Genomic DNA, 17,773 nt, shown 5'->3' on the forward strand with positions numbered 1-17,773 from the left:
GCCAATCACAACACGGCTTTCAAATTCTCAAAAACTAACGTGGAACAAACTGACATAAACAAGACAAACGCGAGCGTGTTGGAGTTGGACAGCTTTTATATAAAAAATATCTACAACTTTTGACATGATAAAACAACGCACACACATGCCCCCAAACAGACCAGAAAAATACTGTGGACACGGATTACTAAACAGGCATAAAGAAGGCATTTGACTGTGCAATACTAAGCAGATCAAGTTAAGTTGTTAAGCCTTACAGTAAGCAAACCGGACTCAATTTTTAAAAGACGTAGGGTGTAAAAACGTTCCTGGTTCAAGTCTGGGTGCGGACCTTTGTTCCATATAATCCACTCTGTCTCTCCCCTTCATTTGCTCTCTCTACTATCAAAACATAGAGGCCAAAATACTTAAAAAAAAAAAAAAAAAAAAAAAAGGTCCATGTCCATCATTTACTGACATCTCTAGGGAGTTTGCAGTTATTTATGATCAGCCGTGATTGCATGTAGTGGCACATTTCTGGTCCATGTGGAGTAATCCGGCCGGACACAGCAGCTTGTAGGTCACCAGTTTTCTCCACAACAGCAGCTGGATGAGCAGAGAGTTGCCGGCACTCTGTCTGGGCATCAAAACCCAAGGAGGAACACCAACAATGACATATTTTGTCCTGGAGTCCAGTTAAAGAAAGCCAGCTTTAAGGGAAGTCGAATTTCAGGTGCAGTCTTTTTTTTCTGGTTTGTCTTCCCACTGGCTCAACCGTCCCCTGGATGTCTTTTTGAGAAGCAAAGCCTCATTGGTGGTTGGCTGTGTGGAGGTAGTTGCAAGTTGCACTTGATAATGAGCTAGTAAAATGGAAATGCAAGCGTAGATGGAGTCTTTGGGGAGTGGGAGGTGCTACAGTGAAGGTTGTGTGGTGTAGTCGAAGGCGAACATCCACGACTGTGGTTGGGAGATGGGGATCCTAGAGGAGGGGCAAAGAGTACAAATAAATACTGTCAAATACCATGATAGTCGTGACTGTGGGTACTTGTATGTGAACTTGTGTGCGTGTTTTTACCATTTTCCGTTAGGTTGCTCCCATGTGATGAGACAGACACACAGTGTTGATCTTGAACTCTTATCTGGTTGGAGCCTCTCCCTCGTAACACATCTGCTATCTGCAAAATATTTACAGTCTGTTACAACCTTGTCTGCATGACCTGAAGTCAGTGTCACAGTGATCTACAAAGAACAACTGGAGTCAAACACAAGCGTAGCATTGGTGGAGAAAACACTGCACCATTCAGGTCTGACCTCTAGAGGTCATACACACATTTACTTTTGCATTTGTGGCTCCAACCATTTATTCCTGCAATCCCAACCAGAGTAGATTTTGCAACTGTTTGCATTTGTTCTGACGTAACTGAAGTAGCAAATGAATGGGATTTTCCATCATAAAATTATAGTGAGTGACTGAGCATTTACACAATCACAAGGAAATCATTCACAACCATAAAAATGGCAGAAACAAACAATACAGTAAATGTGGAATTTCAGCAAGGTCTGTTTTCTTATGCATATTTTCTTTCTCTGTCATCCCCTCGCTCACTTTCTTGTTCTTGGCCACCATCACAGGGGTGTCATTATGGTAGTTCTTGAGGCTGCTGTCAGCTCCGCTCTTCAGCAGCAGCCGAACCGTGTCCACCTGACCTCGGCCACAGGCGCCGTGCAGGGCTGTGTTCCCACTGTATGACTGGATGTTGACATCACAACCACTCTGCAACAGAAAAACAGAAGAAGCTGACAGGGATGTGATTCATAAAGAAAGCCAGAGAACACGCAGAACAGCATGGAAAGTGAAACAAAAGATAGATCCATGGAGAGGGTGAGTTAGATCAGATAGGAGAGATGGAGATTGCTTTCAAAGGAGAGATGAAGGGAGAAGAAAAGATAATTCTAGCCATGACCAACACATCTGCTGAGCTCTGATAATAAAGCTAAACTATGAATATTTTGCTCAAGTTCTTTGAAGGTCTTATCTATGAGCTGGAAAAGAACCGTAAACTCAATATGCGGCTTAGCTCAGAAAGACAAAACCAAACTTATCAAATAGAGCTGAGTCACAAGTCTTCCCTCCCCACCTTCCTCTCCCTGTCCACACACTCTCAATACCTCAATGAGGAAGTGGACCATGTCTGCGTTATTGCTTTCCACCGCATGCATGAGAGGACTCTGGCCGCTCTTTATGTCCTGGTTAGAAAAAAAAGTGCCATGGGAAAAGTCAGAGGACGCAGAGACGGTAAATGTAAAATTTGTGATGTTGTGAAACTTAGTCAGTGCTGAGTCAGTACAGCACAGGGACTGACCATAGCATTGATGTCAGCTCCTGCATCCAGCAGCATTCTGGCCAAATCTTTGTGGCCACGCAGCACAGCCAGGTGGAGAGGGCTCAAACCTGAGAACAAAGAGAACAAAGCAGTTTTACAGAGAGAAAATGCAGACATATGCACAGACACATGCATGACTCGTACACACAGTCCCGTGTGAACCTTTTAAGGTACAGTACACAACATATATATTGTCAGCAACATAGGCAGGACAGTATATAGGACACTTTCTACATAAAGGCAAATGAGTGGTTTCCCTAAGCATTAAAAGATGTTACATGAGTAGTACAGCACAGGACATAAATGTAAAAGACATTAAAATGATTAGAAACTTTTAAAGTAAAGAGATGAGATCGAAGTTAGTGCAGGACACATTTTTGCGTTTTAAATGCTGCTTCTCTATGTTTTGTTGGGTTAGCACACTGCTACTAGATGGCATGAAGTTTCTCCCACTGAACTATTTGTAGACTAGCTGGAGGATCTTAAACTCAACCCTACAACACACTGAAAGTTACAGCAGAGCAGAAACTGGCAGAGACCCCCCTGCCACCTTCCTTAGTCTTAGCCTGATTCTAGGCCATTAAAATAATAGATCTGATCCCTATATACAAACTCAGTGTAGACATGGGAGCCTGTGTGTATTTTGGGGGCTTTCTCCTGTACCCACACTTGCTACTTTCGCAGTAAAAATGCCTCCTGTGCTGTGACATGATAGGCATACTTGCAGATTTGATATGTGACACTATACCAGACCACAGAGGAAGCATATGTCCTCTTCTCTGCCCGCCCACACACCCAAAACAACCTGCCTACCTAAACAAGGCTTCATATTTGTCATATATCCCATCACACTCTTATGCACAAACATTGGTAAGGTTGTCTATGTGGTTGTTGTTATTATGTTACCAGATAGGAGGGAGGATCACAATCTCATAGCAATTTATTTTGTTATAGAACTCTGAGTGGTCTGGTTCCCGTGTTGATGGTTGTTCACTCATTTTACCTTTTTATTGCTTATATATGTATTTTAAAGTACTCTAAAAGTGTCTACAATAGATGGAAATGTAAACTAGGTCACAGGGGGTCCATGGGAAAAATGCAATTGAAAATGGCCCCCAAAACTTTTCATTTTATTTTATATAACTCAGGATTGCTGAGACAATATCTTTTTATCATATCCAATTTCCTTAAACACTCTTAACTGGATACTGACTTTACATGTATCAATGAAATCGACCACAGGAAAATTGCTGAAGAGGAAATTGTTACAAACAATCACAAGGCTTTATCATATTAAATTAATGAGATGAGCTAATGAGTCACCCAAGATCTTTCTTTGTTGAGAACATCAGGAGACCACCACAGCTTACCCTCATAGTTTCTGATCTCCAGACATTTGGAGGATGAGGAGTGAGACAGCACAACAGACAGACAGTCACGCTGGTTGTATTCGCAGCAGAGGTGGATCGCTGTTTGGCCGTTACGGTCCAAGGCAGCTGGGTCGGCCCCCTCTCTCAACAAAGCCTCCACCATGGCTGCCTGCTGGGTTATCACTGCTAGATGAAGGGGGGTCTGTGGGGGAGGATGACAGCAAAAATTACAGTTTAAACAAACCAGTGTATTGAGGATCACAACCACATATGGCAATACACTGTCTCTCAAAATAGTTTGCATTTTTACACTTCGGCACACACTAGACAGCATTCAGAAAGCCTGAACCCTCCACTAATGTAGAACAATGCCCACACTCTCTACTATCCTCAAAGACATCATTCCTGTTTCTTAAAGATGGAGATAAATAGATTTGTTACCCTGAATATATCCCATGATTTTGAAACAAGTATGTATCTTTGAGCCATTGCTCTCCCTTAAAATGCTTATTTTAAAGTGGAAATCACATATCCTGATTTCCACTAAATGTAATCATTTGGTCACTACCCAAATACTTTTTGTTGACTATCCCCAAATTGTAAATCAATCAATGGAATAGTTTGGCATGTTGAGAAGTAGTAAGAGGACTGATACCACAAATGTCTGGTGAATATGAAGCAAGAACCAAGAACAGTTAGCTTAGCTTAGTTTAGCTTAGCTTAGCTTTGCTTAGCATAGCAGAAAGACTGAAAACCAGGGGAAACAGCAAGCCTGGTTCTTTCTGAAGATAATTATCTACCAGCACATTGTTGAACTATTTACTACTGAGATAGTCCAGACGGATTAAGAGATACAAAATTATAAACTCCATGGTGGAAGTAAAAAATACCAAATGGGAAATGTAACAAGCTGTAAATTTACAAAATCAATCACCACATTCTTCTAAGTGAGGTGGGAGGAAGACTGTTACTATTTCCAGTAAGTGCTTCCTTTCATTTCTAACCTGTTCTACAGGTTAATGGTCAGAGACACAATAAAACAATGCCAGTACGGACTGGCCAACACCTAAAATAGTAAACAAGGAACTATGTCTTGTGAGATCATTATTACACATCAGATCATGAGATGTAGGAATAGGTATTACGTGCCTATTCCCACACATGCACACACACACACACAATGCCAAAATTCATAGTTATCAGCAATCAAATCAAAGTGGCCGGCTGTCAAAGACGAGACCTTTGCACCATGAATCACAGAGCAAACACCACCTACAGCAACAACCCTCGCACGAGACTGTGAGATTAATTCAAAATGAGGAGGAACCTGTTCTGAGGGACAGTCTGTAAGGACAGGAAAAACAAAAACTACAGTCGCTTCACCAGGTGCATGCCTTGCTGAAGTGCTGAATGAAATCACTTGAGCAATCTAGGATGTTCCTTTGGGTGAGGTCAGCATGTATCATCCTGTTGATAATTATGACAACTCTGGCCTGGGAGTCACTGACAAACCACCGCTTCAATGTAACAATGCAATATCTCAGTCATAAAAGGAAGTCTTTGAAATTGGACTTTTTAGCTTGTATTCAAATTGCACAATAAACGGAGCAATCGGGAACAGATCATTGCTCCAAGTTTCACTTTTGCTGTATTACTACAGTACTCGTATACGAGTATGTGTGTGTGTGCTGGGGGTTCCAGTAAAGACAATAAAAAAGCAGTCTAACAGTGGGAGAGCGTCTTTGTGGAATTCCTCCAGTTTGTCAATGCCAGTGTTCCTCCCTTCAGCTCCTGTTTCCCTGAATCCTGTGACTCACACACACTTACGGACACAAAACACGCACAAATGTGCACACACACACACACACACACACACACACACACACACACACACACACAGACAATCATATTCCCCTGTAAAATTTACGTTCTTTGAACTTCCTATAATCAGCACTCACAGTTGAACAAACGTTGTGAAAGACAGTCATACCACTGTTTTGACCCCATATAGCACTAATGAAACTTGTATGGTTGTATCCTCTTCACTCATTTCTAGACGTTAAGAAACTACCTTGCATACTTCAACACAAAGCCTTTTAAGGCCTTCAGAATAGACCTCTCAGAGCTGGCAGTGTCTAGCTGTGGCTTCCTGTAAAGGATTTCAGGGTGACTAAAACAAAAATCCAGCAAAGATAAGAGGAAGGGTGGGAAGGGAGCGAGGGGGGAGCAGGGTGGAGAGATGGAGGAATGAGGAAGAAACGGAAGCGGCAGAGGGGAGTCCAGGGGAAAGACAGGATAACAAGGGAAAATCCCTGCTCTTTCCCCTGAGTCTGTCCTTGCACACTTGCATTCCTGCAAAATGAGTGGATCAACATGAAGGAGGTGAAAAGATGAGAGGAGAGGAGAGGAGGTTTCTGGGCATGAAGAACTGCCCCAGGCTGTAAAGCAGTGCCAAACACAAAGGAAGGTGGAAGGCAGCACTAAGAGACAAAGGTTGTCCTTCTGCTGTGCACACTGGCAGATAAAGCCAGTCTGCTGCACAAATAAACATCTCACAGTCTTACGTCAGTGTTGTTGACAGCTATGCTGATAGCGTCAGTCACTTCATCAGTTATGGTTAGGAAGGTACCCTAAGTACTAACATTTACGCAGCAAGAGATATGAAAAAAGAGACAGATAGAGAGACAACGCATGAGAGAGAGAGAGAGAGAGAGAGAGAGAGAGAGAGAGAGAGAGAGAGAGAGAGAGAGAGAGACACGCGCAGGAAGGGAAAGTCCCTGTAAACTACCCTCAGTGCAAGGTATGTTGAGAAACAGCCCAAAGCGGGGAGGGGGGGGGTCATGTGACTTCTCGGAACGAGGATACTAAAGCACTCACAGACACACACAGATGTCTCGCTCTCACCTGCACACACACACTCACACTAGAAAAACAAAAAAAAAAGTCATGCGACCAGCATGCACATAAACAAACTGAAAAAGGTTAACATGAATTGACCTGAATCTGAGAAGATTTCAGCAGCACAGTGAACATGACCATTTATAGATATGCCTTTAAAGAAGCCGCGATTGAATTGTTACTCATCCTCTGCACACTGCATTTCAAAAGTCACACATGCATTTTGGCGGATGTTTTTAATCTAAAGCACATGACCATTAGCGCATATTTTAGTGTGGGTGGCCCCCAGGGAGACTGAGTCCCCAGACCCCACAAGCGTCAGTGCCACGTACTACACCATAAGCTGTAGCGTGAGCAGCTAAAAGACTACTCTAGTGTGTGTTTGTGTAGCTGCACTGATAGCATGGCCAGTGTGGGAGTATCAAATAGCTGTCTCTGCCATCATAGTAGTTCAGGCAGTGGAAGGCAAATCAAGCAGTGACACTTGCACTATTGTTCAGTTACGGTACTGATAGTAACACTCTGTCAAAAAGTTCCATATACAAAACCACACAATCTCAGGACTTGTCATCAATATTGGAAAAGCTGTATTTTATTTTTTATTGGTATCTGGGAAGTTAGCCGGTGTCAGAAAATGTGTGCAGGTCTGTCTGGTAAACTACATGTTTTGAAAAATGAAAAGTTCCCTGGCCTCATTTTGCTGTTTTCTGATAAATCTTCTTCATGCCCATTATTCAGCTAAAACCACACAATCTGGTAGGCAAATGACTGTGACGGGACCTGTGCCTGAAAATCTCCCTTTTCGGTCATAACTGCATATGGCATAATACATGAGAGTGTGTGAAAAGAGAGGTTGTGTATGTGTGTCGCGTGCATACATTTTCAGACACAGGATATCACAAAACCTATGCTGTAAAGCTTCAGCAATGAGGAAAGACAACAACCGATGATAGCACTAGCGTTATTTCTGGTAAGCAAGCCCGTGGTGTCCTGTGTGGTGTGAAACCCCAGCCTTGAGAACTAAAGCTGTGCACGACTCAGGTACTTTCTCTGTCAAAGGATGAAAGAGAGAAAGCTGGCAGAATGTAGAGCAGGCAGTGAAGACAACAGAGGGAAAGAGAATGTGGAAGTGTTGACTTAGGCCAGAGGTTGGGACAGCCCTGGATTGGGAAACACTCAAAGACAATACCTTGTACACATTCCAGTAAAGTACCACTGTAGCTCATGCCTTACATCGAGGTTACTATGTTGGGAGTTGAAGGGTACAGTCACTGTTTCTTACGCAAGACTTGTCATCTCAGTGAAAGTCCACTCGGTCAGTTTGTCCAGTAATATCATTGTAAATAACTGTAAACAAGTGGCCTGGACAAAGAGAGTCAATCAGTCTTTAGATGTTAGAAAAAAGCAAAATAAGCTGGAGTAAGAGTTAAAGTGACATGTCTGCAATTTAAATAATCCCCCAGAATGTTCATGTGATTGTAGACATTAGACATGACTGCAGGGTTCATGAGACTTCCTGGGGAGTCACATTTTGAACCGCTTAATCATCTTGGCTCTCCCCCCAAATTTCACAACACGGTAAATCCAACATGCAAACTGTGAAAAATCCCTCCTACAACCAGAAAACTATACACAAAACATAACAGATTGCTGGAAAAGACACTTAGTCCTTCCCAGTATGTGGATGGCTTTGGTTTGTGGCAAGTGCAGGTGGAGAAACCAGGAAGGGTGAATTCCACTGCATAACCATCACACACTGTGACTGTAAGAGTATGTGATAACACAGTGCAAGGCAAGGAGGAAACCAAGGCACTTCCTCTTTCATTCTTTTCCATGTAACTGTTATCAGAAGGGTGAGGCAGGGGAATGTGTTTTACATGCTGTGGTTGAGGGAGCAGAAGTCCCCCATCGCACCTCTATTCGATGTCTATCTTTCATCATGTTACACTGACTAATGCTGAAACATCTTTCATATGTGTTAGAAACTGAACTGAAACACCAAAAAATCGGTCTGTGGATTGGATGTATGCCACATTTGAAAAAGAAAAAAAAAACAGACAAAACTAGGCCTCGAACTGTTTCCTCGAATTCTGCATTTGTACAGCAGCTGTGTGTGCATGCATGTGAATAAATGGACAGAAATGCATCACATGCATGTATTTAAAGTGTATCTCTTTTACCTGACGGAGGTTGTTGTAGATGTCCAGGCTTCTGCGGGCCCACTGCAGGAGTTGGATCAGTTTGTAGACTATGGTCAACTTCCCCTGCACCACAGCTATATGGAGAGCTCTGTAAAGAATTAAAAAAAAAAAAAAAAACAATGTCACACTAACAGCTGAAAGGGAAATGTTGCAGAAGACAAATCCATTTCAAAGGTTATTAAACTGGGTCACAGGTTTTCCTCACACTGTCCCACTGACACTCATCTGATATACAGTACATCTTGGAAACAACTTCTTGGCTTTATAAATAGAAAACTGATCTGGTAACTAATCAGGGTTTACACTTAATTTGTGTACAATGTAGATAGAGATACTATACTGTGTACACATATGTGCAGAATCTATTTGAAGTGCATTAAACTCAACAATGACACGGCATTTCATTTTAGCACTATGTGGTGATGCGATGACGAGGATGTCCTGGATGACAGTTGGAGTTTTTGTTAAAAATGTACGTCTGTGAACTGTTAAACCCAGTGCACTACAAATCATTTTCCTACATAGAAGTAATGAATTCAGTCAAAAGGTCAACGCTTATTTGTTCTTTCCAAGAGTTAGATGAGAAGATACCACTCACAGTCCACTCAGTCCATTAAATATAAAGCTACAGGCTCACACTTAGCTTAGCTTAGCACGTGGACCGGAAAAGAAAACAACAACAGCCACGCACCAGCACCTCTAAAGCTCGTTAGATTTCATTGCGTAATCTGTAAAAAGAAATAAAATGTAAAAACAACAGGTGTGGTTTTTACGGGGGTCATGTCCTGGGCAAGGAGCAAGGACTTCCTGTCCTGGTTAATAATACACAGTTTTCATAAAGATTGAACAAATTAGATATAACATGTTCACTAGTGAGTTGCTGGTAGGAGGACTTTGTTACCGTCAGAGAGAGCCAGGCTAGCTTTCCCCCTGTTTCTGGCTATTGTATACAAAGCAGCTGTCAAACTACTATTACTTTAAATAAATATCATCTATATCATAGATTGGGATTAAAAATCACACATTCCTTTCATGACTTACAAACTTAACCAGTGAAGGACTTTAATTTTTTGTGATCAGAATGAGCAAATTCTACTTGATCGCTTGATCTAAATGATCCCACTGACAGTTGTACCGAGGAGCTACACAGATGTACAGGCATGACTCACACTCCCCTTATCGCACCCTTATCAAGACTAAAGGGAAAACCACTATCTGTGGTCTCTACGTGAAGCGAAAGAACAAACGCAGGCCAAAGTTTAGGACAGGGAAAGGCAGTACATTCAGCACAGGGAGGGCATGCTACAGAAAACAGCATAGCAGTTTTCACATTTTTCTTTTTCATTCTGTCAGAAGAAGCAGCTTCCAGTAAGAGCCAGACTGGTTTCATGTCACTTCCTGTTATCAGTTACAATAACAGCATTCTTTATCTCACTCTGTTTGCTGTGAAAATCCAGCCATTAAACTGCATGGTTTCTGACAGGGGCTTTCTGTTGGTTCACTCAGTCAGCTTCATCCAATGGATAAGTCATGTACAGACGTACAGTAGAATCGAGCAACAGGAAACAGGGACGCTTCTTGAGAAGTTAGAAGTACCCTTGTACAGTATTTGAGGTCAGAAAATAAGTTCTTACAAAGAGAAAAGCACTTGCAACGCTTCCTCTCAACGGCGTGCCCTACTGGCATGGTGTCATTAATAGCAGTAATTTTCCTGCCCTAAAAAAACTGATTAAAGACCTCTCTCAACAAATACCAAGCTCTCTGATGTGTAGTGCTAAGCTGCACATCTTACTGAAACTCATGTGTGCTTCAAGTAAAGGTTATTCATGTATGTATGCATTTACCTATTTATCTATCTATCTATCTATCTACTTTATCACAGTGCTGCATTATTCTAATGATCTCCCCCAACCACGTAAAAAGCCAACAGATATCACATATCTCACATATTCTCTATGTTCACAGTGGAAACATTCAAATTCTTTGACAACTTCATGAAGGCAAGTATGAACAAAATAACTGTGGTGTGTTAAACTGAAGGTTAAGCATGTGCCAACCTTCACTTGGTGGTTTGAGGGGGAAAAAAAATCATGCTCTACTATGTCTGTGTATATAATTAAAAAACTGCCAAAAAAAGAAGTGCAAATCATATGCATGCATTATTCTTGCACATGCATGAGCAAGCATAGACACAGTGTGAGCTAAGAAAAAACAAAATTTGATGTGCAAGCACAGGTTGAAACTGCAACTGCAATAAACAATCATATGATTTGCTCCTGACATCAGAGCGAACAGCAGAAAAAGCAGAACTGTATGTTAGAACAGTAGTGAGCGCGGTGGTTCTTTCCTCAGCTGGTCCCTGTTCCTGTAACTGAGCTCAGCACAGTGACAAATCTGCATCAACAAAGATATATTTATCATATTTACTGTACGTAATACCAGCCTTTAAAAACCCCCTGCAGTGTCTCAACAATAAATCCTACTGCAAGTGGAGTGACCAATCATGCTACAGTGTATTATCCAGAGTCAGATATGTTTACAAGCTGTTCAGGTATGACTTGTCAAGTATTTTGTCATTGTGAGCCCTCGGGAAAGCATTTGATGCCCATATGCTCTGATAAACAGAAGTTCAATGGCCCTTTGTACTGCACTGTACTGTACTACTGAACCAGAGCTCAACTATCAAGCTCAATCCCTTCATATACAGTACTTGGGCCTAAAATGACTCTGTCTCTCTTGTTATACTCTTTTTTTTTTTTTTTTTTTTGTATCTGCATCCATCTCTCTCTTTTCTCTTGAGATGAAACTGTGCTGTTTCTAGTTCCTGGAAGTGGGGCAGACCACAGCTCCAGATAACCCCAAGCTCAACAGTACTGACGCAGACAGGAGTCCCGAGCTTGCAGCATTAACACAGACAGTCCCAGCTTAAGTAACAGTGTGTTTTAGAGAGAGAAGAAAAGAGACTCTGAAAAAAAAATGCAATGGTAGCATCGTGCGGTATCCTTTTTGGTATGAAAGGTGAGGGCGCAGTCAAACTGAATGATCAGACTGAAGCCTAACATATCCTGTGGTCTGTGGACCAGCTGAACAATGAGGTTATGTGTCAGTGTGTGTGAATAGTAAGCAAAAGGGAAACAGACATGCACTGCTCGCCGTGAAGGACGATGGGATCAAGGTATTCATGGGGAAAATGTGTCTGAGCAAACCTGCACGAGCAAGCGGTTTATTGTTTTGTGGGATCTGGTTTCTCCAGAGCATTTCTACATTCATCATTAGGACTCAGTTTAAAGCTTGTAGTGAGTGAACATTTGAAAGTAACGACCTGAAAGCAGTTGAGCTCAATGTTTGCATTATATAGGATATTAAACATTAATGTCTGTACATATCAGCTCGTCAAGGTCCACAGAAAACTTGGCCTTGCAAATGTATTTCAAGACACAACACACACAATCACATCGTACTGACGCATGTTCACGTTCTCATACCGCAGTCAAGTAACGTAAAACAGGTCGGTGGAGGACATATCAAAAATTGGATTTGTCACATATATCCATGGTGCCTAGAGGATGAAACCTAATCATTTTAGTGATCTCCTGAAGTCCCTCTAGCGCCACCATGAGGACAACATTTGTGGTTTTGAATGAAACGTCTCCACGACTATCCAGTGGATTGCAGTTTGAATTTGCTACAAACAGTCATGAATTTTAATAAGATTGAGAATCCCCTGACTTTTCATCACGCCAAACATTTTTAATTGCCAATTACTTTGGTTTGTGACCAAATATCCAAAAACATTTCCATCGACCTGAACTGCACTTTACACTTAGTGCCAGTTAGCAAATGTTAGCATGCTAATGCACTAAGCTAAGATGGTGAACATGTTAAATATTACCTGCTTAGCATTGACACATTAGCACTCTATCTGTGAGCGCGGTGCTATGCTGATGTTAGCATTTAGTTCAAAGTATCACAGTGCCCGTCTATAGCATCAGAGAATTGGCCTGGGTCAAGACCTTTGGATCCGCCCAGGCCACCATGTTGACTGATTCAGTGTTCGCTGCAGGTGGACAAGACTGGGCTATCACCACCATGGGTATGATTTACACCATTGCCAAGATGTTGTCAAGCATTGCAAAGCTATGTGCCGGAACCAGGGAGGAGTAACAACAACAATGGCAACTGCTATAGACAAGATAGGCAATGCTATCAAGACTGTTCTTCACTCGATATCATTTTTACTTTGCTCTGTGCCAGTCTTAAATCCCTGGTAAAACCAATACTGTGGCATGGCTGTGCATCACAGATTCAGGCAGATATGTTGGTCTCTTGTGACTGTTTAGGGAAAACAAAGGAAAATCGTCCCCCAAGGAAAACGATTAGAGTGGATGCAAGTCAGACTGAAGATGGAAACTGCAACAAGTCCAGAAACAAAAGGCTGAGTGCTTGCATCTGGTTCACCGCATGTGTTCAATTAATCACTTAATTTTTTTTCAATATGTTGATACAAACACATTTTGACTGCAGGCCATAGCAATTTAAAACGACCTAAGTCAAGAAGTGAGATAATGACCCAGTAATGATGCTTGTAAAGCTGTGTGCTGCCAAGTTCTGCGTACAACAGTGTTGGTGTGCAAGTAAATACCCTGACTGACTGGAAGCATGTAGGAATTCATTCGCAGGAGCTGTAAGAAAACGTCACACATTGCACATACGAATGACAGTGTGACAAGTCACACAAAACACAGATATGGAGAGAGAGACAGAGAGAGAGAGAGACAGAGAGAGAGAGAGAGAGAGAGAGAGAGAGAGAGAGAGAGAGATGATAGATGATAGAAAAAAAGCAGTAAAGGAAGAAGGAAGCGAGGAGCGGATGTTTGGGTTTTTTGAGCCCATTCATTTAAAAACACAGAGAAGAAAAGAGAGAGACAGAGACACCTGAGAAAAACCGCAATCGTGTTTAAAACTGAGCACTCACTGGCTTTCCCGAAAGTAAGGGGCTCATTGACGTAAAAGCAAGCGCATGCCCGGCATCAATCGCTTTATGCATATACGCATGTATGCACACACACACACTCATGTGAATATAGACTGTGTGACAAAGACGGGGGGCTGAGAATCTTTCTTTTCTACAGAATTCACACAAAGTTTCAAATAACCACAAAGCAACAAGTAGGTACTATACAAGCCAGCCACGGTCTCGAGTGCATTACAAAGGGCTACACTCGGTGAAATGTCTCTGCACTCTGCAGCTTACAGGATAATGCTCTTATCTGTTTTTCATTTTGGCTTTGTCTGCCCTGCAAATTTGGATAAGAAATATAAGCAACTTATTACAGTGATACGGAAAGTTCAGATGAAAAACAAAATCAGGCTATGGGGTTGTAGGAGCATCACTATCAAAAAAAAATATACAGACTTAGCCAACATATATTGCATTCTTCTTATCTTCTTATCTTCACCAGTGTCTGTTAAGAGCAGTCATAGTGATTAAGAGTGTGTTTAGCAGATAGGGGACAATAAGCAGCTGTGTCACGGGACTTGTGGCTCGGCTAAATCTTGGTCATCACGAGTTCGTACATGCAAATGATGTTGATACTTTTTTGACACCGCAACATCAAAGTGCCATGCAATTCTTGGACATGCCATATTTTCAGTCACATGACTGTGTGTGTTCTCGAACCACTTTGACATTTCAGTTAGCGTGTAGGTGGGCGTTAAAGTAACCATGCGTTAAAGTTTAATATTTGCATTCATGTGGTCTTTAAAGCACCTCAAGTGTCCCACGTACAACATCCTCATTCCCCCCCAGTCTTAAGCCTTGAGAGACTAGTCGACTTGAAATTACAGGTTGTTTGACACACAGTAATACACACCTTTACTTGCAATGTCTATTTAATGAAGCAGCTCCGACTCAAGTGCTACACGTTCCAGGTTAATGTGTTAGATCAAAGTTTCTACTGCAACTTAGTGAATCATTTCTGATCTACACGAATCCAGTTTCCCTTATAAGAAGTGAAACAAGAGTAAAGAATTTGGCTGGATATGAGAGGGGCACTGACTGTACCTGTTCAATATGGAGACCCAGGTGAGTCACAGAGAACAACTGAGGCCCGCAAACCACATCCAAGTTTTGCAAAGTCAAACGCTTTGTTTATGAGGTCAGCCCGTCGCTTGGTGAGACTAGTATTGTTTGGGTCCAGCACAGTGAATCACTTGTATTCAACTGTACTGCGGGTGACCATTTTAGTTTCATGCAAGACATTTTCATGTCACAGTATGAAAAGCTGAGGTGTAAAAATGAAATTAGCAAAGGCTGAAATCCAGTTAGCTGCTGTCTGAATTTCCTACTCCTACAAGTCAAAATGTGTGCTGTGGAAAAGGCCTATTGGTTCACGCAAAGACAATTTTAATGTCCAGAGACAGACAAACAATCCATGAATTGGCAAAAACACACAGATTTAGTGACAACTTAAAGCTTAGTAAAGCAAAGTTAGCAAAATAACAAAGCTGAAGTATGGATATTTTATATGATCTGCATGTTTAAATGTTGCTGGAGACCTGCTATTCACTCCCACATGCCATTTTTGTGGTAGTCAAATCTTATCAATTACTTCTTGCCACCACAGAGGGCATCAAAGTACGGAAAATTATGTATTTCAATTTCAAATAAAAGTCTGACCTTTACAAATAAAAAGCTCTTTAACACAACGTGCATCCATTTTAGACCTTGAAACTGTCTTTTCGGTGAAGCATTTAACATTAAACAGAGTGCAACTTTTATATGCAGCAAGTTTGCATGTGTGACAAGCCACCACTTGCAAGAAGTTAGGAATGTTTTGCATATTAAACCTGAACTGTTCATCTCAGGCTCATTATGTGCAGTGGATCTCTATTTATTTTATTTAACTGTTGGCCTCTACGGGCAAAGCTGTGAGCTGGTTCTGTTCAGTCTAAGCAAAATGAGGATAATCTCAGTCTGCTGGAAATCTCGTGAATATTTATGACTGTGGTAAGATGTCTGATCTGTGAATTGTGCCAAGTTTCAACTGTCAGTGCAGACTGAAATGCAATTATTATGAAAATGTCTGAGGTGGATGAATCATAGTAATCTTTCAAGTTTACTGTGTGCATCAGTAGCTTGGATATGTGATGGATGGATGGATGGATGGATGGATGGATGGATGGATGGATATGCTGTATGCATGAATTAATCATACACTTAGAGAGTGACATCCCTACTTCCAACCTAAGCCACTTTAAAAACATCAACTTACGTGTCCCCATCCTCATCTTGACGTGTGGCCAGAGCGATACCAGTCAGCAGGTTTTCAGCTTGGTGGTCCAGAGAGTGGGTTGGCTCTGGGACGGGGGGCAAACAGAACACTGGGTAGGGACCTGAGCGGAAATGACAGAGAAAGAGAGGCAGAGACAGTAAGAGAGAGAAAGACACGATGAAGGCAGAGAGGAAAAAGAGAAAATGATGGAGATACATGAAAAATTAAAAGGATGGTCCAGCAAACAAGTCATTTTTATAATAAGGAAGTGTGCAACTGTGTACGTGTACAGGAGTCATATTCAGTTTTGAGTTGATTGAGCTGCTTTTGTCAGTGCAGGAGACTGACTGAAGACGGAGGGCTGCAGAATTGCTGACTGGACATTTTCTCATTGATTCAGAAGTTGCTGCAGCATCAAGTGCGACTCCACTGTCATTTCCTCCATCTGTGACACACCAGTGACCATACTGAAGAAGAGGGGTGGTGTGCAATACTGCTACTGTTTCAGAACTAAAAATAACATCGTTCATGTAATATCAAAATAAAAATCTTAAGAGCCCCTGCAGGTTTGTCTTTGAAAGCCAAACTGGGTCTCTTACTTAGTACCGGGTCATGTATGCATACAGTGTCACACACCCATCAGGAATCTATTGGCCATACAAAATAACAGTTTCCATAGAACATCAAATCAAATACTTCAGCTGAGAACTTTATAGAAATCACACAAAACTCAAAACAAAGTGCAACAAAGTTCTAAAGTTATTCGTGCTACATACAGGGGTTCAAAACAACGAGAAACCATTAACGCTTACCGTAATCAAACGAGTGCAAAAAGCGTATGCGGTATCCATGTGGACTGAGTCCTGCCTCTTCATCCCGCCTGGGAGTCACTGGTGCGGCGCCGACCCTGCTTTGATCCGATTCAGCTCGATCAGCAATACTTTCCTGAAATGTGGAGCCCGCATCTCCAGCAGGAGAAAAGCGATCTCCACCTTGCTGTGGAGCCGGTGAGTGCCTTGTGGTCTCAGACTCTACGTGAATCGGGCGTTTTCTAAAAGGAAGCCTGAGGGAAGATTCGTCCGCTGGCCGCTTACGAGCAGCGCCGGTTTCTGAGCCCGATGCGGCTCTGACCGCGGGGCATCGTACTTCCAAACTGTCCGTCCCTGTGCATGCAAGGTGTGCAGGTGAGCCGCTTGTGACCCGAGAGTCCCTGATGCGACCTTTGCAGTCCGGAGTCCTCGACCCGGCGCTCCCACGCTCTCGGTTGGTGGTGCGTAAATCCAGCGGCGCCGTGGCAACCGACTGGTGGTCACCGTTCATAGTCATGATCCTCGGCATCAACTGGAGGCGAGACGCTCGGGATCTGAAGAAGTTTCAGGTGTGTGCGCGTAAAGACAACGTCTCGACGCTCAGTGACAGTTCGGTGGGAATCAGTCCAACCAAAGTGTCCAATAGTGCGCAATTCCCATCCTCATGAAATCAAACGGGCAGCGATCAAACCATCACTCAGTTTCCTTTTGTGTCACTGGTGTATCTGAGATAAGCGATCAAAGCAATTGTCCCGGGATGCAAATTAATTTTCGAAGAAGAGCCAGCAGAACCTTTGTGAAGATAACGTGTATCCTTGCGCACCTAACAGCTGCAGGTACAGTGGAGCTACGCCAGCG

At 42.3% G+C, this 17,773-nt stretch overlaps 1 protein-coding gene across 1 annotated transcript; it reads right to left on the reverse strand.

Annotated features, from left to right (window-relative positions):
- Nucleotides 1-80: 80 nt before the first annotated feature.
- Nucleotides 81-17,522, reverse strand: bcl3 (BCL3 transcription coactivator). The gene is made up of 9 exons (XM_076737598.1): nucleotides 16,919-17,522; nucleotides 16,107-16,227; nucleotides 8,812-8,920; nucleotides 3,734-3,935; nucleotides 2,343-2,431; nucleotides 2,149-2,226; nucleotides 1,586-1,753; nucleotides 1,055-1,154; nucleotides 81-958 (listed from the first exon to the last, which is right to left on the reverse strand). Exons 1-9 carry the CDS (start codon nucleotides 17,442-17,444, stop codon nucleotides 840-842), a joined length of 1,512 nt encoding a protein of 503 aa, XP_076593713.1. The 5' UTR covers nucleotides 17,445-17,522; the 3' UTR covers nucleotides 81-839.
- Between the last annotated feature and the right edge of the window lie 251 nt (nucleotides 17,523-17,773).

The sequence above is a fragment of the Chaetodon auriga genome, chromosome 8 (assembly GCF_051107435.1).
Source record: "Chaetodon auriga isolate fChaAug3 chromosome 8, fChaAug3.hap1, whole genome shotgun sequence".
Lineage (NCBI taxonomy): Eukaryota > Metazoa > Chordata > Actinopteri > Chaetodontiformes > Chaetodontidae > Chaetodon > Chaetodon auriga.

Coding starts and splice junctions, on each gene's coding strand:
- bcl3 (XM_076737598.1), bottom strand. CDS start 17,444: ATGCCGAGGATCATGACTATGAACGGTGACCACCAGTCGGTTGCCACG. Junction 8,921..16,106: donor CAAGATGAGGATGGGGACAC/GTAAGTTGATGT, acceptor AATTCTTTACAG/AGCTCTCCATATAGCTGTGG. Junction 959..1,054: donor GAGCAACCTAACGGAAAATG/GTAAAAACACGC, acceptor CCCCTCCTCTAG/GATCCCCATCTCCCAACCAC.